Source organism: Salmo salar, chromosome 13 (assembly GCF_965601325.2).
Source record: "Salmo salar chromosome 13, fSalSal1, whole genome shotgun sequence".
Taxonomy (NCBI): domain Eukaryota; kingdom Metazoa; phylum Chordata; class Actinopteri; order Salmoniformes; family Salmonidae; genus Salmo; species Salmo salar.
Window position 1 is genome coordinate 95,439,273 of NC_138303.1, and position 24,454 is coordinate 95,463,726.

At 43.7% G+C, this 24,454-nt stretch overlaps 1 protein-coding gene across 4 annotated transcripts in view; it reads right to left on the reverse strand.

Annotated features, from left to right (window-relative positions):
- Positions 1-7,611: 7,611 nt before the first annotated feature.
- The window catches only part of LOC106568173 (nipped-B-like protein B), a 74,873-nt gene continuing 58,030 nt past the window's right edge, over positions 7,612-24,454 (reverse strand). For all 4 annotated transcript variants that reach the window (XM_014138270.3, XM_014138269.3, XM_014138271.3 and 1 more), the window contains exons 27-47: positions 23,391-23,614; positions 23,184-23,286; positions 22,967-23,065; positions 22,711-22,857; positions 21,814-21,948; positions 21,607-21,705; positions 21,414-21,467; positions 21,011-21,119; positions 20,709-20,845; positions 20,198-20,338; positions 19,831-20,079; positions 18,173-18,263; positions 17,836-18,009; positions 17,371-17,561; positions 16,714-16,821; positions 11,779-11,979; positions 11,490-11,636; positions 10,900-11,264; positions 9,341-9,515; positions 8,891-9,106; positions 7,612-8,709 (exon numbers count right to left, since the gene is read on the reverse strand). In XM_014138270.3, the coding sequence (XP_013993745.1) occupies positions 8,347-8,709; positions 8,891-9,106; positions 9,341-9,515; positions 10,900-11,264; positions 11,490-11,636; positions 11,779-11,979; positions 16,714-16,821; positions 17,371-17,561; positions 17,836-18,009; positions 18,173-18,263; positions 19,831-20,079; positions 20,198-20,338; positions 20,709-20,845; positions 21,011-21,119; positions 21,414-21,467; positions 21,607-21,705; positions 21,814-21,948; positions 22,711-22,857; positions 22,967-23,065; positions 23,184-23,286; positions 23,391-23,614 (3,528 nt within the window). In that variant the 3' untranslated portion in view covers positions 7,612-8,346. The remainder of the gene's footprint in view (positions 8,710-8,890; positions 9,107-9,340; positions 9,516-10,899; positions 11,265-11,489; positions 11,637-11,778; positions 11,980-16,713; positions 16,822-17,370; positions 17,562-17,835; positions 18,010-18,172; positions 18,264-19,830; positions 20,080-20,197; positions 20,339-20,708; positions 20,846-21,010; positions 21,120-21,413; positions 21,468-21,606; positions 21,706-21,813; positions 21,949-22,710; positions 22,858-22,966; positions 23,066-23,183; positions 23,287-23,390; positions 23,615-24,454) is intronic.

Consider the following 24,454-nt stretch of genomic DNA (forward strand, 5'->3'; position numbering starts at 1 on the left):
CCTAATGAATTGATTTCAATTGACTGATCTCATTATTTGAAACTTTCTTATATAAACTCAGTAAAATATTTGAAATTGTTGCATGTTGGGTTTACATTTTTGTTCAGTATAATAACGCGTACCAGCCAACTGGAACAACGTAACGGTCTGACAAGGCGATATTTTTAATAGCTACCAATACGCCAACATTCCATACAAACAATGCAGTCAACCCACAGCCATACACTGCTCCCAAGTGGGGCAGCGGTCTAAGACACTACATCTCAGTGCTAGAGGCATTACTACAGACCCTGGTTCAATTCCAGGCTGTATCACAACCAGCTGTGATTGGGAGTCCCTTAGGGCGGCGCACAATTGGCCCAGCGTCATCCGGGTTATGGTTTGGCAATCATTGTAAATAAGAATTTGTTCTTAACTGACTTGCCTAGATAAATAAAAGGTTAAATAAAAAATATAAATAAACTCTGGCAGAAAATAGTTGATAGGACTGAGAAGAACTGATATTGTATCATATTCATAAATTTCCAAGAAAACAAACATTTATGGTCTGTTTACATATTTGAGAGGCTATATATATAGAAAATGTTTATAAAACCTGTGTAAACTAATTTTATGACAGTATTTTAGGTTGACAATAATTATATTACACAATTTCTGATTCATCTCATACCTTTACTTAAGCATGAAAATAAAAGTAAAACAGGAAATGCATCACATCAGGCTCTACTGCCATTCATTGCAATTAAACTGGTTTGGATTTCTCCCTGACTACAATAGCTGCCATTTTCACCCCATTCTAGAACTTTGAGGGAACTCTATGTAAAGGAACATTGGTGTGAAAAAAATGTTGCAGAAGAAAATGGCTGACGTTTTACATTCTCCCAACCAATTGTGCTATTTTTTTTGCGTTTGTGTAACTTATTTTTTTACTTATTGTGTACATAATGTTGCTGCTACCATCTCATGACCGAAAATAACTTCTGGACATCAGAAAAGCGATTACTCACTGCGGACTGGAAGAAACCTTTTCCTTTAACGAGTCCGACGAGAAGGATATCCTGCTTTCACTGGAACAGGCCCAGATCCACGCCTTTTGCATGGAGAAAAGACGCCGGGAAAGAGGCCACAGATCGGGCACCCTTCTGAGAATCCGGAGGCGAGCGAGTAAACTCCCATTGCCTCCCATTCTTCTTGCTAATGTGCAATCATTGGAAAATAAAATTGATGACCTACGATTAAGATTATCCTACCAACGGGACATTAAAAACTAACATCTTATGTTTTACCGAGATGTGGCTGAACGAAGATACGGACAATATAGAGCTAGCGGGATTTTTCATGCACCGGCAGAACAGAGACACTACCTCTGGTAAGACGAGGGGTGGGAGTGTGTGTCTTTTTGTCAATAACAGCTGGTGCGCGATGTCTAATATTAAAAAAGTCTCGAAGTATTGCTCACCTGAGGTAGAGTAACTTATGATAAGCTGTAGACCACACTATATACCAAGAGAGTTCTCATCTGTATTACTCGTAGCCGTCTATTTACCACCACAAAGTGAAGCTGGCACTAAGATCGCTCTCAACCAACTCTATAAGGCCATAAGCAAAGAAGAAAATGCTCACTGAGAAGCGGCGCTCCTAGTGGCCAAGGACTTTAATGCAGGCAAACTTAAATCAGTTTTACCAATTTTTTTCCCAGCATGTCACATGTGCAACCAGGGGGGGGGGGAAAGAAATCCTAGACCACCTTTACTCCACACACAGAGATGCATACAAAGCTCTCCACCGCCCTCCATCTGGCAAATCTGACCATAATTCTATCCTCCCGATTCCTGCATACAAGCAAAAACTAAAGCAGGAAGTACCAGTGATCGAACAATACGGAAGTGGTCAGATGACACAGATGCTACACTACAGGACTGTTTTGCTAGCACAGACTGGAAAATGTTCCGGGATTCATCCAATGGCATTGAGGAATACACCACCTCAATCATTAGCTTCATCAATAAGTGCATCGATGGCGTCGTCCCCACAGTGACTGTACGTACATATCCCAACCAGAAGCCAGGGATTACAGGGAACATCCGCATCGAGCTAAAGGCTAGAGCTGCCGCTTTCAAGGAGCGGGAGACTAATCCAGACGCTTATAAGTAATCCTGCAATGCCCTTAGACGAACAATCAAAAAAGCAATGCGTCAATACAGGATTAAAATTGAATGCTACTACACCGGCTCTGACGTTCGTCGGATGTGGCAGGGCTTGAAAACTATTATGGACTACAAAGGGAAACCCAGACGCAGGCCTACCAGACAAGCTAAATGCCTTTTATGCTCGCTGCAAGGCAAGCAACACTGAAGCATGCACGAGAGCACCAGCTGTTCTGGATGACTGTGTGATAACACTCTCAGTATCCGATGTGAACAAAACCTTTAAAACAGGTCAACATTCAAACCCTGCCGGGCCAGACGGATTACCAAGACGTGTACTCAAAGCAAGCGCCGACCAACTGTCAAGTGTCTTCACTGACATTTTCAACCTCTCCTGACCGAGTATGTAATACCCACGTTTCAAGCAGACCACCATAGTCCCTGTGCCCAAGGAAGCGAAGGTAATCTGCCTAAATGAATATCGCCCTGTGGCACTCAAGTCGGTAGCCATGAAGTGCTTTGAAAGGCTGGTCATGGCGCACATCAACAGCATCCTCCCAGACACCCAAGACCCACTCCAATTCGCATACCGCCCCAACAGATAACGCAATCTCAATCGCACTCCACACTGCACTTTCTCACCTGGACAAAAACGCACACCTATGTGAGAATGCTGTTCATTGACTACAGCTTAGCGTTCAACACCATAGTGCCCACGAAGCGCATCACTAATCTAAGGACTAAACACCTCCCTCCGCAACTGGATCTTGGACTTCCTGACGGGCCGCACCCAGGTGGTAAGAGTAGGCAATAACACATCTGCCACGTTGATCCTTAACACTGGGGCCCCTCAGGGGTGTGTACTTAGTCCCCTCCTGCATTCCCTGTTCACCTCTCATCTCTGAAGCTGGAGACTCTTACCTCCCTCACTAGCTTTAAGCACCAGCTGTCAGAGCAGCTCACAGATCACTGTACATAGCTCATCTGTAAATAGCCCATCCAATCTACCTCATCCGCATACTGTATTTATTTATCTTGCTCCTTTGCACCCCAGTATCTCAACTTGCACATTCATCCTCTGCACATCCTACCATTCCAGTGTTTAATTGCTATATTGTAATTACTTTGCCACCATGGCCTATTTATTGCCTTACCTCTCTTATCCTACCTAATTCGCACATGCTGTATATAGATTTTCCTACTGTATTATTGATTGTATGTTTGTTTATTCCATGTGTAACTCTGTTGTTGTGTGTGTGTCGAACTGCTTTGCTTTATCTTGGCCAGGTCGCAGTTGCAAATGAGAACTTGTTCCCAACTAGCCTACCTGGTTAAATAAAGGTGAAATAAAATAAAATTCACCCTCGACTGCGAGGCTAAACACGACTCCAACACCATCATTAAGTTTGGTTATGACACAACAGCGGTAGGCCTGATCACCGACAACAATGAGACGGCCTATCGGGAGGTGGTCAGAGAACTGGCCTTGTGGTGCCAGGACAACAACCTCTCACTCAATGTGAGCAAGACTAAGGAGCTGATCTTTGACTTCAGGAAAAGGCGGGGCGAACAGGCCCCATTAACATTGACGGGGCTGTAGTGCTTTATGTGACAAATAAAGTTCGATTTGATTGGCTAGGCTGATTCCATGGCAAACACAGACAGTGGCCAGACCCAGTTATCTAGGGATGTTTACTCAACTTTGAAGATATCCATATTACAAGTACACACTAGGGTTGGTCCAAACCCGTCTCTACGGACTGTCTGCTGTGATTCAGTAACGTTAGTTAACTAACACAACTTTTCTGTTTATCAAAATACGTCGGTTGGAAGTGATAGAAGTTCGTGTGGTGGCTAGCTTGTGAAAACAATGGACCAGTTAACCTACTAGCTAACTACCTAACTGCAAGACACTAGCACCTGTTGGTAAGCTAGCTAAAAACGCGGGTTAATTGCTGTATATGTTAGCTAGCTTGGTAACTAATGAGATGTATTGAATAACGTTCCCTACTATTGATACTCGCTTTTTATATATATATATATATATACACACACAGATATTCATAGAGTTCATGTTAACTGACTTATGTTATCTCAAAGAACACAACGTATAAATGATCCTAAACCTGTCAAACCTTATTTCCGGCGTTTATCCCAAAACCCGATTGTTTTCCTATACCTCAGTGTTGTTTCCCCATTCATTTCCCCCCATAGAAATGGCTGAACGAAGCAAAGGTAACTAATTTCCGGTTTTTATTACTACAAACTGGCGAACTGTCTACCCGTTAGAGGCGAATTTCCACCACGCTCTTTACCCGATGTTTTAAAAATCTGCCTAATCTTTCTTTCCACAGACCAACACGACTCCGAATAGTATTTTAGTTTTCAGTCGCATCACTGACACTGTAATGTCAATTTCTGTCCACTAAGTGGGGACAGAGTCTTAGCTATACTTTTGGACATGGTAAATAATGTACAGCTCGTGAAAGAGGCGAAGCGAGGAGCAAAGATTTTTAACAAACACAAGATGGACCACAGCCGTTTCCAATCGGAGCAAATGAATCATAGTGGGCAGAACAAGCAAGGAAGTGGGCAGAGCCAAACACAAGCTAGCGAGATCCTATTGGCGCATTCTAGCATGTATTTGAATATTTCCGTTAGGGAACGCCTACTATGTGACGTGTACGTGTTCAATAATGCAATTCACCCTTGCACGCATTTTAAACAATGCGATTTTTTGGAAACTTTGGTAAAACGTAGTCCACTCTGTACGTACAGATTCTAATTTTGTGAACAGAAAATTGTATTAAGATCAAATGTTTCATTGATGAGAAAACAACATAATGTCAGCCAAAATCCATCTCACTCAACTTCTCCCACTGTGCTTCCTCTCATCTTATTTGGTGGTGAGTGGAAATGCCAACCAGATGCCTCATATTTATACATCCGGTGAAACATCTGGCTCATTGTTCTGTGGCAAGAGGGTCCGCGTGGGAATACAGCAATAAGCAGACCGTCTCGTCTGCCTTCCCACCTTTGGGACGACTGCCATTGTTAAGGCGGAGACTATCTCATCATTATACAGTCGTGGCCAAAAGTTTTGAGAATGACGCAAATATTCATTTTCACAAAATCTGCTGCTTCAGTCTCTTTAGATATTTTTGTCAGATGTTACTATGGAATACTGAAGTATAATTACAAGCATTTCATTCCAACTGTGGCTCAGTTGGTAGAGCATGATGTTTGCAACGCCAGCATGGTGTGTGCAACGCCAGGGTTGTGGGTTCGATTCCCACAGGGGGCCAGTACAAAAAAAAAATCTAAAATAAAAAAATGTATGAAATGAAATGTATGCATTCACTACTGTAAGTCGCTCTGGATAAGAGCGTCTGCTAAATGACTAAAATGTAAATAAGTGTCAAAGGCTTTTATTGACAATTACATGAAGTTGATGCAGTCAATATTTGCAGTGTTGACCCTTCTTTTTCAAGACCTCTGCAATCCGGCCTGGCATGCTGCCAATTAACTTCTGGGCCACATCCTGACTGATGGCAGCCCATTCTTGCATAATCAATGCCTGGAGTTTGTCAGAATGTGTGGGATTTTGTTTGTCCATCCGCTTCTTGAGGATTGACCACAAGTTCTCAATGGGATTAAGGTCTGGGGAGTTTCCTGGCCGTGGACCCAAAATATAAATGTTTTGTTCCCCGAGCCACTTAGTTATCACTTTTGCCTTATGGCAAGGTGCTCCATCATGCTGGAAAAGGCATTGTTCGTCACCAAACTATTCCTGGATGGTTGGGAGAAGTTGCTTTCGGAGGTTGTGTTGGTACCATTCTTTATTCATGGCTGTGTTCTTAGGCAAAATTGTGAGTGAGCCCACTCCCTTGGCTGAGAAGCAACCCCACACATGAATGGTCTCAGGATGCTTTACTGTTGGCATGACACAGGACTGATGGTAGCGCTCACCTCGTCTTCTCCGGACAAGCTGTTTTCCGGATGCCCCAAACAATCGGAAAGGGGATTCATCAGAGAAAATGACTTTACCCCAGTCCTCAGCAGTCCAATCCCTGTACCTTTTGCAGAATATCAGTCGGTCCCTGCTGTTTTTCCTGGAGAGAAGTGGCTTCTTTGTTCCCTTCTTGACACCAGGCCATCCTCCAAAAGTCTTCGCCTCACTGCATGCAGATGCACTCACACCTGCCTGCTGCCATTCCTGAGCAAGCTCTGTACTGGTGGTGCCCCGATCCCGCAACTGAATCAACTTTAGGAGACAGTCCTGGTGCCTGCTGGACTTTCTTAGGCGCCCTGAAGCCTTCTTCACAACAGTTGAACCGCTCTCCTTGAAGTTCTTGATGATCCGATAAATGGTTGATTTAGGTGCAATCTTACAGGCAGCAGTATCCTTGCCTGTGAAGCCCTTTTTGTGCAAAGCAATGATGACGGCACGTGTTTCCTTGCAGGTAACCATGGTTGACAGAGGAAGAATAATGATTCCAAGCACCACCCTTCTTTTGAAGCTTCCAGTCTGTTATTCGAACTCAATCAGCATGACAGAATGATCTCCAGCCTTGTCCTCCTCATCACTCACACCTGTGTTAACGAGAGAATCGCTGGTCCTTTTGTGGCAGGGCTGAAATGCAGTGGAAATGTTTTTGGGGGATTCAGTTCATTTGCATGGCAAAGAGGGACTTTTCAATTAATTGCAATTCATCTGATCACTCTTCATAACATTCTGGAGTATATGCAAATTGCCATCATACAAACTGAGGCAGCAGACTTTTGTGAAAATGAATGTGTCATTCTCAAAACTTTTGGCCACGACTGTATACAGTATCTCTGGTGCAGCTCATATGCCAAATGTTAGAAAGCCTCTCATTTCCTGGTACTGAGTTAGTCCCAGGACCTTGTTTAAGCCTGAAACCAAATGGGCAGCTAGCCATATTGGCCTTTAGCATCTGACAGATGCAGCATAAACCGTTTCTTTCCGTAACAGTGGGGCTAGAGTCATATATTTCAATTTTTCAGAATATTTTTGTTCATGTGTGGATCCTCCAAGTTCATACAGTACATGGTTTTACCTTACTCAATCCAGTTCATGACAGAAACTGGCAGTGGCATACAGAAGAAACAAGATACCAGAGGGATTCACCCCTGCATTATGCAAGGCCCTCTCTGAAACGGAGTTGATGAGTCATGGATTTACAATGTTTCTGAGTTTCAGACACCTAGGTAATCAAACATGGTGCACTACTAAACCACCACATTCAACCTAAGACAAAATTGACCATATTGCAATTCTACTACTAGGGATTCAAAATACCGTCGCCTTTACCATCACCTTGGACCTTCCATGTTTTCAATCTAAAAATAAAACAAAAATTACAAGTTGACAAGAGATACTGCATGGTGGCGCACCATCCCCATGAAAAAATAAAATAAAGTCAATTGCAAACGAGACAAGTAACAAAGAGAAGTAAAAAATATTTATTGCAATATTTGCTCCGCCAGAAGTGCTGGGGATCCCTTTTCTCTCTCGGGTGACCTTTGACCTAATACATCAAATTCTACATTTACAAAAAACTCCCCTGCATGTAGGCCACAGATACTGCACGCTTCGCTTTCAACAGAATAAATTATATCCAAGAGACTCCATTGTACAGCATGGGTAAACAAATAAAGGGAATAAAACATAAAAGAAAAGGTAAAGGTTTTAAAAGTAGCTTCCCTGGAAACTGAGCTAAGCTAAAGAAATCCAACCGGTGCTAGGTTAAACTCCAAGAACACTTTATTTAGAACATTAACAGACTAATTTCCAACATTCACTTTGTTTATTTTTTTTTTAAACAGAATTTGTCAGAGATAAACATTGTTTTTTTTTGTGTTAAACTTTGATACAGTGGGAAAATCAAACAACCGAGTTGCTGTACAACAGCGAAGGAGCTTCCACGCAATGTTATCCAAACATTTCCTTCTTGTGTTTTTTCTGTTTAACTTAAACATATCCTGGATCCAGATTAAAATGTTCATCACAGACCAAAAGTTCACAATACCTGCTCTCCTCTCTCTGCTATCTCGTGCTTACATTTATGTTTTGCATGTCTGTAGTATATTTGTCTTTTCTGTATTAGAAAAACGTTGTATCCTCATAGTAGAGTTTGGCTGCAAAGAGTTTGTCTGAGAATAACCGTATAGTCGATTAGGAAGTTCCCTCCTTCGCTGAGTACAGTGACCGTAAAGTCTGCACCACTCTGTTCGTCAGCTTGTGTGCACTCGTCAAGGCGATTTTCTTGTAAATAATGTCAGACTCCTTGATAGTGTCCACCCAAGGCACCGTTTTGCGTCCGTCCCGTTTCTTAGCCTCGCCCCAGACTCCAGAGTACGAGCCAGCCATCCATTGCACTCTGTAGCCCGTGTTGGTCTTCTGGATGATGCGGGCGATCTGCGGCCGGTCCTTGTACTTGGGGCAGCAGAGGGCGATGACGTCCCTGGCGGCCAACATCTCATTCATGTGACCTGATGCCTCTGCAGAGTCGCCGTGCTTCCTCGACCGCCGTGATGACTGGGGAGAGAAACAGCAGTGTTACACCTCACATAGCATTCCTTTACTACAACATCCAACTAACTGGAGAGAGCACATAGGTTTAAGAAGCCAACATGGCAGTTATCAGTCTTCTAAGAAATCCTTAACAGGGACAATAACAGCTGTATGACAGTGCAATAACAGGCTGCTTAGGGCTCACCACTGGGGTTTTCTCATCTCCGTCGCTCTCGTCGTCGTCCGTCTCTATAGGAGCCTGGTGGTGGTTCTTGTGGTCCTGGTGGTGGTTCTTGTGGTCCTGGTGGCTGTGCCCTCCCAGCAATGAAGTGATGGCTTTGTTTCTGGCATTAGCACTGGCTGACGCCTCACCTTCCTCATCCTCTTCATCAGGGTCCAAATGCTCCATCAGTAACTTGAACTGAGAGAGACCAGAATGTTAACCAGTCTGCTGTGCTCAGACAATGCTAGTTTAATTTACTGCACACCGTTTACAAAGTACAAAAAGGAACTCCATCTGGTTCAATTCTGTTTAAATTCAGGAAGTAAATTGGAATTCCAATCCCTATTTTCCTTAACTCCATTACAGGACCCTAAACTAAACGACTCAAGACTTTAAAAAAAAGAAGGAAATGTGGTCAGAGTGAGCTCTTACATCTAGGTACTGTTTGACGATCCTCCTCTTGATGTCGTAGGTGAGTTCTACGTTGGCCAGGTCAGAGGTCAGGAAGTCCAGTGTCTGGTGAGGGCTGAAGTGCACGTGACCCTTCCTGTTCACCGCCTTCTCGTATACCTTGGCCGATTCCGTCGGAGAGTACTTTTGGATTTTACTACAGTGGGCAGAGGAAGAAGTCGAGTTTAGGTTAATTCCTCATTAAAGTGGCAATATGTAACCTTTTGGGCAACCTGACCAAATTCACATAGAAATGTCAGTTATAGATCAATCATTCTAATTGAAAGCAAGTAAAGAGGCTGTAGATCTGCTCTGTGCTCACTATTTTTATGCTTCCCGTTCTCAAGTTTTGTTTTTGCGTCTTTTACTTTTGGTATTGTACATTAGCTTCAAACAGATAAAACAACATTATTTTTGGTTATGGAAAAGTTATTTCACAGCGGTTTAGATGGTACAATGATTCTCTACACTATACTAGCTTATTTTGTCACAAATTGAAATTAGGCAAACTAAACTCAGCAAAAAAAGAAACGTTCCTTTTTCAGGACCCTGTCTTTCAAAGATAATTCGTAAAAATCGAAATAACTTCTCAGATCTTCATTGTAAAGGTTTTAAATGCTGTTTCCCATGCTTGTTCAATGAACCATAAACACCATTACACCGTGGCCTGTACTCTGGAGCAAAATCGATTTGGAGGTGAAGGGTCCGTCATGGTCTGGGGCGGTGTGTTACAGCATCATTGGACTGAGCTTGTTGTCATTGCAGGCAATCTCAAGGCTGTGCGTTACAGGGAAGACATCCTCCTCCCTCATTTGGTACCCTTCCTGCAGGCTCATCCTGAGATGACCCTCCAGCATGACAATGCCACCAGCCATACTGCTCGTTCTGTGCGTGATTTCCTGCAAGACAGGAATGTCAGTGTTCTGCCATGGCCAGCGAAGAGCCCCGATCTCAATCCCATTGAGCACGTCTGGGACCTGTTGGATCGGAGGGTGAGGGCTAGGGCCATTCCCCCAGAAATGTCTGGGAACTTGCAGGTGCCTTGGTGGAAGAGTGGGGTAACATTTCACAGCAAGAACTGACAAATCTGGTGCAGTCCATGAGGAGGAGATGCACTGCAGTACTTAATGCAGCTGGTGGCCACACCAGATACTGACTGTTACTTTTGACCCCCCCCCCCCTTTGTTCAGGGACACATTATTCCATTTCTGTTAGTCACATGTCTGTGGAACTTGTTCAGTTTATGTCTCAGTTGTTGAAACTTGTTATGTTCATACAAATATTTACACATGTTAAGTTTGCTGAAAATAAACGCAGTTGACAGTGAGAGGACGTTTCTTTTTTTGATGAGTTCATTAGAGTTTTAGCAACCAGGAAATGGCGGAGCGTTTTCTGCATAGTGCAACTTTAACTGAGAAATTGTCATGGCAACATAAAAAGACATATCAAGATATTGTGATCTTCCTAGCTCTGTCTTTCATGTCCAGTGAGGCGGTAAGGTGAGATGTTATGTGGTTGTGTTCCTCCTGGCATTGACGTACCTGTCCGAGAAGCCGTAGAGGTTCTTGAGATGCTGCTTAAGAACCAGTAGTAGTAGTATTCCCTGTGAGGCGTTGGCAAAGTCCAACAGGGGGATGGGGTTGTCAGGCAGACGCTGCATCACCTTGTCCAAGTCCTCCATTTCCAGGTCAGAGTCAGAGTCTGACTCCACAGGGGCCTGGGCCCGGTGTTTGGGCTTCTTGAGCCTGCGGACCACCTCGTCGTCCTCGTCACTACTGTTGGAGCTGATGCTGTGACGGTGATGTTCCTCCTCCGATGACGACGACGATGACGAGTTCTCCTCCTCTGACTGGTACTTCCTCTCTTTCAGCTTCTTCTCCCGCTGCCTTGGCTCTTTGAGAAGGGACTGCAGAGAGGACAGAGGAGTGAGTCAGTCATTCACAACCAAACAAAGGCTATCGTTAGGGATTGTAATAGGATATAAAACCCACGACAGCTTGTTAAAGTCTATAAAAGTCACATTATAGTTAGTGTTTTCACAAGCCTGTGCACTTGTGGCTATGTGTGATCTTTGAAGTACTTATGGCAAGGCTGCTGACAGACACTACATAGTGACGTGTGTATCACCTACCTCCTTGAAGGACTGCAGCAGGTTGCTGCCTGACACAGACAGGGTGATGTCAATGTGGTGCATGATGAAAAGAGGCTCCTCCTGGATCTGGTAGGGGAAACAGGCTAGGTTGTCTGCCATGTACAGGAGCATGTTGACCTCCATCTTCTGCAGGGGGAAAGTCACAAATACCAAACATTACTTCACAAAACTGTTCATTTTGTCTATAAAAATAAGGATTGTATATGAATGTTTACTGCTATAATACTGATTATTCTTAGTGTGTGTCTAGGGGGAAGGAGGAACTCACCGAGCTGTCATCAAACAAGTTGAGCAGAGAGATGAGGAAGGCTCGTCGGTGCTGCCGGTTGGATCGGACCATGGAGAAGAGGTGGGCGCAGAGGGCTGAGGTGGTCTCGTCCTGCCGGTAACCCCGGATCACCGTACCCTTAGCTGACCAGATAGCCTGCTGCACCTGGTAGGACATCTTCATCCCCGCCACAGCCTTCATCTGGACACACACACAACCAAACACGTTCTATACATCGATAACATACTGTACAATAGATGATCACATTACCAGCCTGTTGAGAGGCCAGTCTACTCTTCCTAGTCATTGGCGACTCCATTACCCGCAGACGTTAAGGCTAATCTAAAGACGGTGCTGGCTAAAGCTAAAACTGGCGAGTGTAGAGAGTATAGAGATATTGTTATCCACGTCGGCACCAACGATGTTAGGATGAAACAGTCAGAGGTCACCAAGCGCAACATAGCTTCAGCGTGTAAATCAGCTAGAAAGATGTGTCGGCATCGATTAATTGTCTCTGACCCCCTCCCAGTTAGGGGGAGTGATGAGCTCTACAGCAGAGTCTCACAACTCAATCGCTGGTTGAAAACTGTTTTCTGCCCCTCCCAAAAGATAGAATTTGTAGATAATTGGCCCTCTTTCTGGGACTCACCCACAAACAGGACCAAGCCTGGCCTGTTGAGGAGTGACGGACTCCATCCTAGCTGGAGGGGTGCTCTCATCTTATCTACGAACATAGACAGGGCTCTAACTCCTCTAGCTCCACAATGAAATAGGGTGCAGGCCAGGCAGCAGGCTGTTAGCCAGCCTGCCAGCTTAGTGGAGTCTGCCACTAGCACAGTCAGCGTAGTCAGCTCAGCTTTCCCCATTGAGACCGTGTCTGTGCCTCGATCTAGGTTGGGCAAAATTAAAAATGGCGGTGTTCGCTTTAGCAATCTCACTAGTATAAAGACCTCCTCCATTCCTGCCATTATTGAAAGAGATTGTGATACCTCACATCTCAAAATTGGGTTACTTAATGTTAGATCCCTCACTTCCAAGGCAGTTATAGTCAATGAACTAATCACTGATAATAATCTTGATGTGATTGGCCTGACTGAAACATGGCTTAAGCCTGATGAATTTACTGTGTTAAATGAGGCCTCACCCCCTGGTTACACTAGTGACCATACCCCCCGTGCATCCGGCAAAGGCGGAGGTGTTGCTAACATTTACGATAGCAAATTTCAATTTACAAAAAAAAAACTATGACGTTTTCGTCTTTTGAGCTTCTAGTCATGAAATCTATGCAGCCTACTCACTCACTTTTTATAGCTACTGTTTACAGGCCTCCTGGGCCATATGCAGTGTTCCTCACCTGAATTCCTATCGGATCTTGTAGTCATAGCAGATAATATTCTAATTTTTGGTGACTTTAACATTCACATGGAAAAGTCCACAGACCCACTCCAAAAGGCTTTCGGAGCCATCATCGACTCAGTGGGTTTTGTCCAGCATGTCTCTGGACCTACTCACTGCCACAGTCATACTCTGGACCTAGTTTTGTCCCATGGAATAAATGTTGTGGATCTAAATGTTTTTCCTCATAATCCTGGACTATCGGACCACCATTTTATTACGTTTGCAATTGCAACAAATAATCTGATCAGACCCCAACCAAGGAGCATTAAAAGTCGTGCTATAAATTCTCAGACAACCCAAAGATTTCTTGATGCCCTTCCAGACTGCCTCTGCCTACCCAAGGACGTCAGAGGACAAAAATCAGTTAACCACCTGACCGAGGAACTCAATTTAACCTTGCGCATTACCCTAGATGCAGTTGCACCCCTAAAAACTAAAAACATCTGTCATAAGAAACTAGCTCCCTGGTATACAGAAAATACACGAGCTCTGAAGCAAGCTTCCAGAAAATTGGAACGGAAATGGCGCCACACCAAACTGGAAGTCTTCCGACTAGCTTGGAAAGACAGTACCGTGCAGTATCGAAGAGCCCTCACTGCTGCTCGATCATCCTATTTTTCCAACTTAATTGAGGAAAATAAGAACAATCCGAAATTTCTTTTTGATACTGTCGCAAAGCTAACTAAAAAGCAGCCTTCGCAAATGGAGGATGGCTTTCACTTCAGCAGTAATAAATTTATGAACTTCTTTGAGGAAAAGATCATGATCATTAGAAAGCAAATTACAGACTCCTCTTTAAATCTGGGTATTCCTCCAAAGCTCCATTGTCCTGAGTCTACACAACTCTGCCAGGACCTAGGATCAAGGGAGATACTAAAGTGTTTTAGTACTATATCTCTTGACGCAATGATGAAAATAATCATGGCCTCCAAACCCTCAAGCTGCATACTGGACCCTATTCCAACTAAACTACTGAAAGAGCTGCTTCCTGTGCTTGGCCCTCCTATGTTGAACATAATAAACGGCTCTCTATCCACCGGATGTGTACCAAGCTCACTAAAAGTGGCAGTAATAAAGCCTCTCTTGAAAAAGCCGAATCTTGATCCAGAAATTATAAAAAACTATCGGCCTATATCGAATCTTCCATTCCTCTCAAAAATTTTAGAAAAAGCTGTTGCACAGCAACTCACTGCCTTCCTGAAGACAAACAATGTATACGAAACGCTTCAGTCTGGTTTTAGACCCCATCATAGCACTGAGACTGCACTTGTGAAGGTGGTAAATGACCTTTTAATGACGTCAGACCGAGGCTCTGCATCTGTCCTCGTGCTCCTAGATCTTAGTGCCGCTTTTGATACCATCGATCACCACATTCTTTTGGAGAGATTGGAAACCCAAATTGGTCTACATGGACAAGTTCTGGCCTGGTTTAGATCTTATCTGTCGGAAAGATATCAGTTTGTCTCTGTGAATGGTTTGTCCTCTGACAAATCAATTGTAAATTTCGGTGTTCCTCAAGGTTCCGTTTTAGGACCACTATTGTTTTCACTATATATTTTACCTCTGGGGATGTAATTCGAAAACATAATGTTAAATTTCACTGCTATGCGGACGACACACAGCTGTACATTTCAATGAAACATGGTGAAGCCCCAAAATTGCCCTCGCTAGAAGCTTGTGTTTCAGACATAAAGAAGTGGATGGCTGCAAACTTTTTACTTTTAAACTCGGACAAAACAGAGATGCTTGTTCTAGGTCCCAAGAAACAAAGAGATCTTCTGTTGAATCTGACAATTAATCTGGATGGTTGTACAGTCGTCTCAAATAAAACTGTGAAGGACCTCGGCGTTACTCTGGACCCTGATCTCTCTTTTGAAGAACATATCAAGGCTTTTTTCCATCTACGTAACATTGCAAAAATCTGAAATTTTCTGTCCAAAAATGACGCAGAAAAATTAATCCATGCTTTTGTTACTTCTAGGCTGGACTACTGCAATGCTCTACTTTCCGGCTACCCGGATAAAGCACTAAATAAACTTCAGTTAGTGCTAAATACGGCTGCTAGAATCCTGACTAGAACCAAAAAAATTTATCATATTACTCCAGTGCTAGCCTCCCTACACTGGCTTCCTGTTAAGGCAAGGGCTGATTTCAAGGTTTTACTGCTAACCTACAAAGCATTACATGGGCTTGCTCCTACCTATCTTTCCGATTTGGTCCTGCCGTACATACCTACACGTACGCTACGGTCACAAGACGCAGGCCTCCTAATTGTCCCTAGAATTTCTAAGCAAACGGCTGGAGGTAGGGCTTTCTCCTATAGAGCTCCATTTTTATGGAATGGTCTGCCTACCAATGTGAGAGACGCAGACTCAGTCTCAACCTTTAAGTCTTTACTGAGGACTTATCTCTTCAGTAGGTCCTATGATTAAGTATAGTCTGGCCCAGGAGTGTGAAGGTGAACGGAAAGGCTGGAGCAACGAACCGCCCTTGCTGTCTCTGCCTTGCCGGTTCCCCTCTTTCCACTGGGATTCTCTGCCTCTAACCCTTTTACAGGGGCTGAGTCACTGGCCTACTGGTGTTCTTCCATGCTGTCCATGGGAGGGGTGTGTCACTTGAGTGGGTTGAGTCACTGACGTGGTCTTCCTGTCTGGGTTGGCGCCCCCCCCTTGGGTTGTGCCATGGCGGAGATCGTTGTGGGCTATACTCGGCCTTGTCTTAGGACGGTAAGTTGGTGGTTGGAGACATCCCTCTAGTGGTGTGGGGGCTGTGCTTTGGCAAAGTGGGTGGGGTTATATCCTGCCTGTTTGGCCCTGTCCGGGGGTATCATCGGATGGGGCCACAGTGTCTTCTGATCCCTCCTGTCTCAGCCTCCAGTATTTATGCTGCAGTAGTTTATGTGTCGGGGGGCTAGGGTCAGTCTGTTACATCTGGAGTATTTCTCTTGTCTTATCCGGTGTCCTGTGTGAATTTAAATATGCTCTCTCTAATTCTCTCTTTCTCTCTTTCTGTCTTTCTCTCGGAGGACCTGAGCCCTAGGACCATGCCTCAGGACTACCTGGTATGATGACTCCTTGCTGTCCCCAGTCCACCTGGCCGTGCTGCTGCTCCAGTTTCAACTGTTCTGCCTGCGGCTATGGAACCCTGACCTGTTCACCGGACGTGCTTGTTGCACCCTCGACAACTACTATGATTATTATTATTTGACCATGCTGGTCATTTATGAATATTTTAACATCTTGACCATGTTCTGTTATAATATCCACCCTGCACAGCCAGAAGAGGACTGGCCACCCCTCATAGCCTGGTTCCTCTCTAGGTTTCTTCCTAGGTTTTTGGCCTTTCTAGGGAGTTTTTCCTAGGGAGTTTTTCCTAGCCACCGTGCTTCTTTCACATGCTTTGCTTGCTGTTTGGGGTTTTAGGCTGGGTTTCTGTACAGCACTTTGAGAATATCAGCTGATGTACGAAGGGCTATATAAAAATACATTTGATTTGATTTGATTACCCTGAGACCAGTCTACAGACAGAAACACTCACATGGATGAAGCCGCTGTATTTCTTATCAATCTCCACCAGCTGCTGGTCTGCCTTATTCCTCATGGTGGGCTCTGGGTCCGTTCCCATGGCAATCAGGTAGGGCACACACTGAAACAAAACAGGAGGTTGGGTCAACAGGGATTACAAAGCTGTGGAAACACGTAGTTGTATATTGGTACTTCACCCATATTAACACTTATTTATTCCAGTCCTAAATTAAGTAAAAACCCTGTGCACAGCATGATGTCTAGTTACATCTATTAAAGGTCCAATGCAACTGTTTTTTATCTCAATATCAAATCATTTCTGGGGTAACAATTTAGTACCGTCCTGTCATGGTTTTCAATTCAAATGGTCAAAAAGAAACAAAAATAGCTTCTTGGCAAAGAGTAATTTTTCAAGCAATAATTTAGCTGTCTGGGAGTGGTCCGAGTAGACAGTTAAAACTAGCTGTTATTGGCAGAGAGGTTTGGAACTCTTTCCTATTGGTCTATTAACTAATTTACCGCCTGGTGATGTGCACCAGAGGCAGTGGCCTAGACCGCTACACCACCCTAGGCCAGAGTCTTTTCTAATTCTTTAACTGACCAGAGTTTGTGCATGCCTTGTTTGAGAAGAGTAGCTCAGTGGTGTGTACTATCTGAGGTGGAAGCGTACCTGTACAGGATGGATGAGGCCCTGGTTGAGTGTCAGGGCAATGACGTTGAGGGCAAAATGTCGTACGGTGGACTGTGTGTGGAAGAAGGCCTCCAGCACCTGCTTCAGGTACAGCTGCATGATGGAGCTGCTCATACCTGACGAGATGTCACCCATCTCCTTCAGGTCCTCCTGCTTCGACAGCTTCTTCCCTGCAGACGTACAAAGACAAGAGCCATTTAGGAAACTAGTCGCTAGACAACAACATCATGGAGGCATGCCCTAACTAACACATCCAATATCCTTAGCTCCATTCTATCAACTTATTTTTATTGCTGTGCTTGTGTGGACTTCTTTTCTACCTGTATTGATATGAATGAATGAGCTAGGGCCACCAATACAAAAATGTATGCACTTCATTTTGTAAGTCACTTTGGAGTAAATAGCATATATATTATATTGAATGGACACAGAGGTGAGACTCACACTGTTGATCGGCCTCCTGCATGCGCGAGTCTTCCTCCTGCAGGTATGTCTGCAGGTTCTTCAGCACCTGGATCTTTAGGTTGACAGAGCTCTTCCTGTCCGACAGGATGCCGTTGTACAGACTCATCACATCCTGCATGAACATCAGCCCTGGGTACTGGATGAACTGGAAGCCTGGAGAATGGAGAAAGGGGGATAGGGAGAAAGAGGAATATCAACACTGAGGGACCAGGGAAACAAGCCATTGGCGATGAATGACAGAAGGTGCTGCAATACCAATACAGAAGGGTCATTATTAAACAACACATGGTCTGTGGTAGGGTGAGGTGAGCTTTACCTAGACCAATGATGGCCTTGGTCTGAACTTCCTCATCTTCATGCTTAGTGAAGTACAGCAAAAGCTCCATCACTTTCTCCTTTATCACAACCTACAACACACAAGGGAAAAGCAACATCAAGTTCTTAGTCCCGTCTTTCATAAAAGTATTATATATATAAAAAATATTTTAAAAAGTTGGTCACAACAATGTTAACCTGTTAGGGCTAGGGGGCAGTATTGACACGGCTGGATAAAAAAACATACCCGATTTAATCTGGTTACCACTCCTACCCAGTAACTAGAATATGCATATACTTATTACATATGGATAGAAAACACCCTAAATTTTCTAAAACTGTTTGAATGGTGTCTGTGAGTATAACAGAACTCATTTGGCAGGCAAAACCCTGAGACATTTTCTGACAGGAAGTGGATACCTGATGTGTTGTATTACCTTTAAACCTATCCCATTGAAAAACACAGGGGCTGAGGAATATTTTGGCACTTCCTATTGCTTCCACTAGATGTCACCAGCCTTTACAAAGTGTTTTGAGTCTTCTGGAGGGAGATCTGACCGAACAAGAGCCATGGAACGATGATGGCCCATTAGACACCTGGCGCGCGAGTTCATGTTGGGTACCCTCGTTCCAATACGTTATAAAAGAGTATGCATTCGTCCACCTTGAATATTATTCATGTTCTGGTTAAAAAAGGCCCTAATGATTTATGCTATACAACGTTTGACATGTTTGAACGAACGGAAATATTTTTTTCCCCCTCGTTCATGACGAGAAGTCCGGCTGGCTTAGATCATGTGCTAACAAGACGGAGATTTTTGGACATAAATGATGAGCTTTTTTGAACAAAACTACATTCGTTATGGACCTGTGATACCTGGAAGTGACATCTGATGAAGAGAATCAAAGGTAATGGATTATTTACATAGTATTTTCGATTTTAGATCTCCCCAACATGACGTCTAGTCTGTATCGCAACGCGTATTTTTCTGGGCGCAGTGCTCAGATTATTGCAAAGTGTGATTTCCCAGTAAGGTTATTTTTAAATCTGGCAAGTTGATTGCGTTCAAGAGATGTAAATCTATAATTCTTTAAATGACAATATAATATTTTACCAATGTTTTCTAATTTTAATTATTTAATTTGTGACGCTGACTTGACTGCCGGTTATTGGAGGGAAACGATTTCCTCAACATCAATGCCATAGTAAAACGCTGTTTTTGGATATAAATATGAACTTGATAGAACTAAAAATGCATGCATTGTCTAACATAATGTCCTAGGAGTGTCATCTGATGGAGATTGTAAAAGGTTAGTGCATCATTTTAGCTGGTTTTATGGTTTTGGTGACCCTGTCTTTGAATTGACAAAACATTACACACAACTCTTGTAAATGTACTGTCCTAACATACTCTAAATTTATGCTTTCGCCGTAAAACCTTTTTGAAATCGTAAAACGTGGTTAGATTAAGGAGATGTTTATCTTTCAAAGGGTGTAAAATAGTTGTATGTTTGAAAAATTTGAATTTTGACATTTATTCGGATTCAAATTTGCCGCTCTTGAAATGCACCTGCTGTTGATGGAGTGCACCACGGGTGGCACGCTAGCGTCCCACCTAGCCCATAGAGGTTAAGAAAAATGAGTCTTCCTGGACTGACCTTTGTGGGGCCCTTGAATTCCTCCTCGTCAAAGTCAAAGTGGCGACAGAGTGCCCCCACAGTGAACAGCGAGCGCAGCAAGGCCGGTTTGTTAGCAGCCAGAACAGGGTTGTTGGAGTCCTCAGAGTGCTGGGTCTTCAGCTTGGTCAGGGCACCATAGTAACGGTTGAAACAAGCCCAAACAAACTTGTAGTTGCGAGTCACCCTGTTCACCACAGCTCCAAGACAGCTCACACAGTGTTGTACAACCTGAGAAACAAGATTACCGAATAACTAAAAACAGCATTTTAACACCTTTTATTTGTTCCTTCACGGTTATTTTAGTATTGAACCTGGGTACAAGCTGTAGCCTTTACAAGAGACATACCGTCATGCCGTATTTGATGATGAGCTTCATCAGGTCTTCCTCTATGGTGGTGAGGAAGGTCTCAGAGGGGTGCTCCATCAGAGGGATCACCAGCTCAAGGATCTTGGCCACGTTACAGATCACCATGAAGTCGCTCTGGGTCTGGAAACACAAGACAAATCCATATTGATAGGGTTTGGCCGGGGTAGGCTGTCATTGTAAAATAATAATTTGTTCTTAACTGACTTGCCTAGTTAAATAAAGGTTAAAGAAATAAAATAAATTGATACAGCCAGAGAGATTTTTATGTTGTGAGTCACAGCTTGACCCCGTTGGTCAGGTTGTTGTATAAAACTTGTACCGACAACGATCAACCACTAGATGGCCCTAGAGCTCTATGTAAAATCAAGTGGACATTGTTTGCCTTGAACTTTTACACCTGGCACAATATTCAATTACTTATTTCAGAAGAAAAAAACATCACAATAACTACAGTAAATTTCTACAAATTGAGGAGAGAAAGTGTCCTTACGTTGCACTTGGTGGTGAGATAAGGCTGGATGGTCATGGCATGTTTGACCATCAGCTGGGATCGGATTTTACTGAACAGAAAGAGGGTGGTGATGCAGGACACCAGACGGTTGGAATTCACCCCCTTGTTCTCAATGTCTGAAACACAAACACAGATCCTTCCTTCAGACTCAACTGGACTTTCTCACAGTCCATGAGAGTTTATCATATCATAATCAACAGTACATTCATGTGTCAGTATAAATGACAATTTGAAATCAAAACCGTGAGTACACCAAAGATAGCTGTGAGTGAGCTCCATACCAGTGAGAGACTCTTCATATTTTAGGATGTGTTCCACTAGATTGTCCACCAGCTGAACGCAGGCCTTTCTGGCTGGCTTATAGGCGGCATCTTCCTCGGTCTTCAGCAGCTAAACAGGGATAGAGTAGGGGGAGGTTGTGAGATGAGGCATACAACATCACAAGTCTGTCTTGAACTCATTTGCAACAGCTCTCAGAGAAAACTGATAAATAAGTCACAGTACAGACGTTTCAAGGATAACCTGAAGTAAACAGCATTACTTCCTGTGCTTGATACTCTCCATAACCATAAATAGGCCTACATGTGATAATCAATAAACCTGAGCCAATGAAAAAAAAGTTACGAACAAAACTCCAGGCCAACTATTACCATGTAATACACAGACACAATTCAAAATACTCACGTTTTGAAGCAGCTGCTCAAACCAGTCATAGCCTGTATCTTTGCATGCAGACACCTAGGAAAGATGGATGTCATCAGGTCAAGACATGTTGAACAGTCACGCCTAAAATACAGTAACACAGACCGATATGTACATTGGAAAGTTATTTGTCCGTTTGGTAGTTCTGTGCTCAGCTTTGAGCCCTGGAACTCACCACGTCTGTGATGTTGAGGATCTTGCGGGTCATGGCGTCTTTATCGTGATTGGGTGTAGGGGTGAACCAGAGTTTCTGGAAGGTCTCGTTCACAAGTTTCTGTAGAAGAAAGCGGTGCAACATTTTGAAATATGCAAACAAAGACAGGTAACTTTCTGAATCCCTGCGACGTATCCATTCACACATGAAACGCAGACAGATACACACCTTGATGCCCTCCTCGTCGTTGACCCTGCGGATCATCTTGACACACATCTCAGTGATCTTGTTGAAGGTGGGTTGCTCCAGACAGATGTCTCTAAGGATCTTAATCACCCTCTTCCTCACACTTATACCCGTGTCCTGGAAAAAGAGGGGCAGAATTAATACATTTACATTTTAGTAATTTAGCAGAAGGTCTTATCCATAGCGACTTACAGTAATGAGTGCATACATTTTATGTACTTTTTCATACTGATCCCCCATGGGAATCAAAACCACAACCTTGACGTTGTCAGCGCCATGGTCTACCAACTGAGCCACACAGGACCCAGATGCTGATGCTAAGGCAACTTCCACCATATTTACACAATGTCACTCCAGGGTTACTTCCCCCTGCATTTTCTAATTTTTATTACAAGCGATCATAATATATATTATCCAAAATAAGTTAAACATGAAATATATGTCATATTAACAAAATGACAAATCGGAGTAACTCTTGTTGAGTAAAGCAGAAATTATAGGTTCTCATCGGCACTTCATTTACGTTTGAGAAGCCTGCAGTTCTCCAGCAGAGCCATAGGTGGCAGTGTGGAGAAAAGGATATTACCTTAAGTGAACTTTTACACTTGGAATGAACCCTCAGCTAGAGGTGGCAAGCTTCATCGGCCCAGTTCCAATTCTCACTGCTCTGTGTGAGCTGATGCCTTCTCATCCTCCTACAGCCCACAGAAAGGGCTCTGAGCCATGTTATCCTATCTGACAGCTTGTTTGAGTATTGCTCAAAAAGTTGCACTTCACAGCTGTGTTTAGGGTGAATATCCCGCTGTGACTCGGTCTCTGTGTATAAAGATGTGCGTTAGCCTGCTTGTTGAGGTGTGTATTATGGTGTGTGTTCGTTACCAGTATCCTCTCGATCAGCATGTCGTAGTACTGCTCTGTGAGCTGGGGTCTGCTCAGCACAAAACGCCCCAGCAGCTCCACAGCAGCCTCGCGTACACTGGTGGAGTTGTCCATCAGACGACCATGGACCCCACGCTGCATGTCCAACTGATGAGAGAAGGAGAGGATGAGGACTGAGGAAACACTTATGCACAGACAAAAAGGCTCTGAGCATATTTAGGTGCATCAGGTTTAATGTTGGGTAGAGCAGACTCACCCTGGCCAGAATACTGGGGTCTACAGCCACCACCTCAGACAAACACTTCATGGCTTTAGTTCTGACAGCTATGGCACTCTCCCCCAGCACTCTCAGGATCTGTTGAAGAGGAGCGAGAGAGGGATTATTTACAAACCATGCACCAAATTAACCACACTCTGGTTCACAACACACACGCATGGAGGAACTTAATCAAATCACTCTTGCATACTCTTACCTGTGTTAAATAAATATCGAAGCTCTGAGCGAATGGCCTCATAGAGGCCAAATATCTGACAATCAGGCAGGAGTCATCATAGTCCACAGTGTCAGAGTTCATCCTGTGGGGGAAGAGTGGAAGAGAAGAACGCATTTGAAAAAAAGAGACACAGGCAAACACTGAGGTTGAAGCGCTGACAGTGGGACAGTAAGGGTTGAGTCCTACCTCAGTGTGCTGAACTGCGAGGGCGCAGTCTTGATAATGTTGCGGAGGTACTTCTTGCGTGCCTCGGCTCTCTGCATGATCTCTCCGGTGGTCTCGATGTCCTTGGCGTGGTGCTGGCCTTCAGAAGAGTCCTCATCCCCTCGCTGGTTCTGAGACTTCATGGCCTTCTCCATCTCTGTCAAAGTGTCCCTGAACCACTGGGCAATGTAGAACTTCCTGGCAAACTGAAGGCAGCAGCAGAAATCAACAGTTACATCTCAAACCTGATATGTGAATAACGGCAATGGTGGAAAAAGTACCCAATTGTCATACTTGAGTAAAAGTAAAGATACCTTAATAGAAAACGACTCTAGTAAAAGTTAGTCACCCAGTAAAATACTACTTGATTAAAAGTCTAAAAGTATTTGGTTTTACATATACTTATCAAAAGTAAACGTAATTGCTAAAATATACTAGATATCGAAAGTAAAAGTGAAAGTATAAATCATTTCAAATTCCTAATATTAAAACCTCTTGACGCACGCCAAGGATAGGGGGCGCTACAGCGATTTTTGAAAAAAATACGTGCCCATTTTAAACGGCCTCCTACTCAAACTCAGAAGCTAGGATATGCATATAATTAGTAGATGTGGATAGAAAACACCCTAAAGTTTCTAAAACTGTTTGAATGGTGTCTGTGAGTATAACAGAACTCATATGGCAGTCAAAACCCCGAGACAGATCCTAACAGGAAGTGGAAATCTGATTTGCAGACTCAACTTCAGCACTTTGCCTATAAAACACATCGTGAGATTGGATTCATTGAGCACTTCCTATGGCTTCCACTAGATGTCCCCAGTCTTTACAAAGTGGTTTGAGTCTTCTACAGTACAAACTGACCGAATGAGAGGCTGTGGAACGTGGTCATAGGGGGAGGGCCATTACCATTATGACGCGGACGCCGCTGGCTACCCTCCCCGTTCGAAACGTTTAGAAAGACAATGCAACCGTCCCCCTTGAATATTATTGAAGCCCTGGTTGAAAAAGGCCCTAAAGATTTATGTTATACAACGTTTGACATGTTT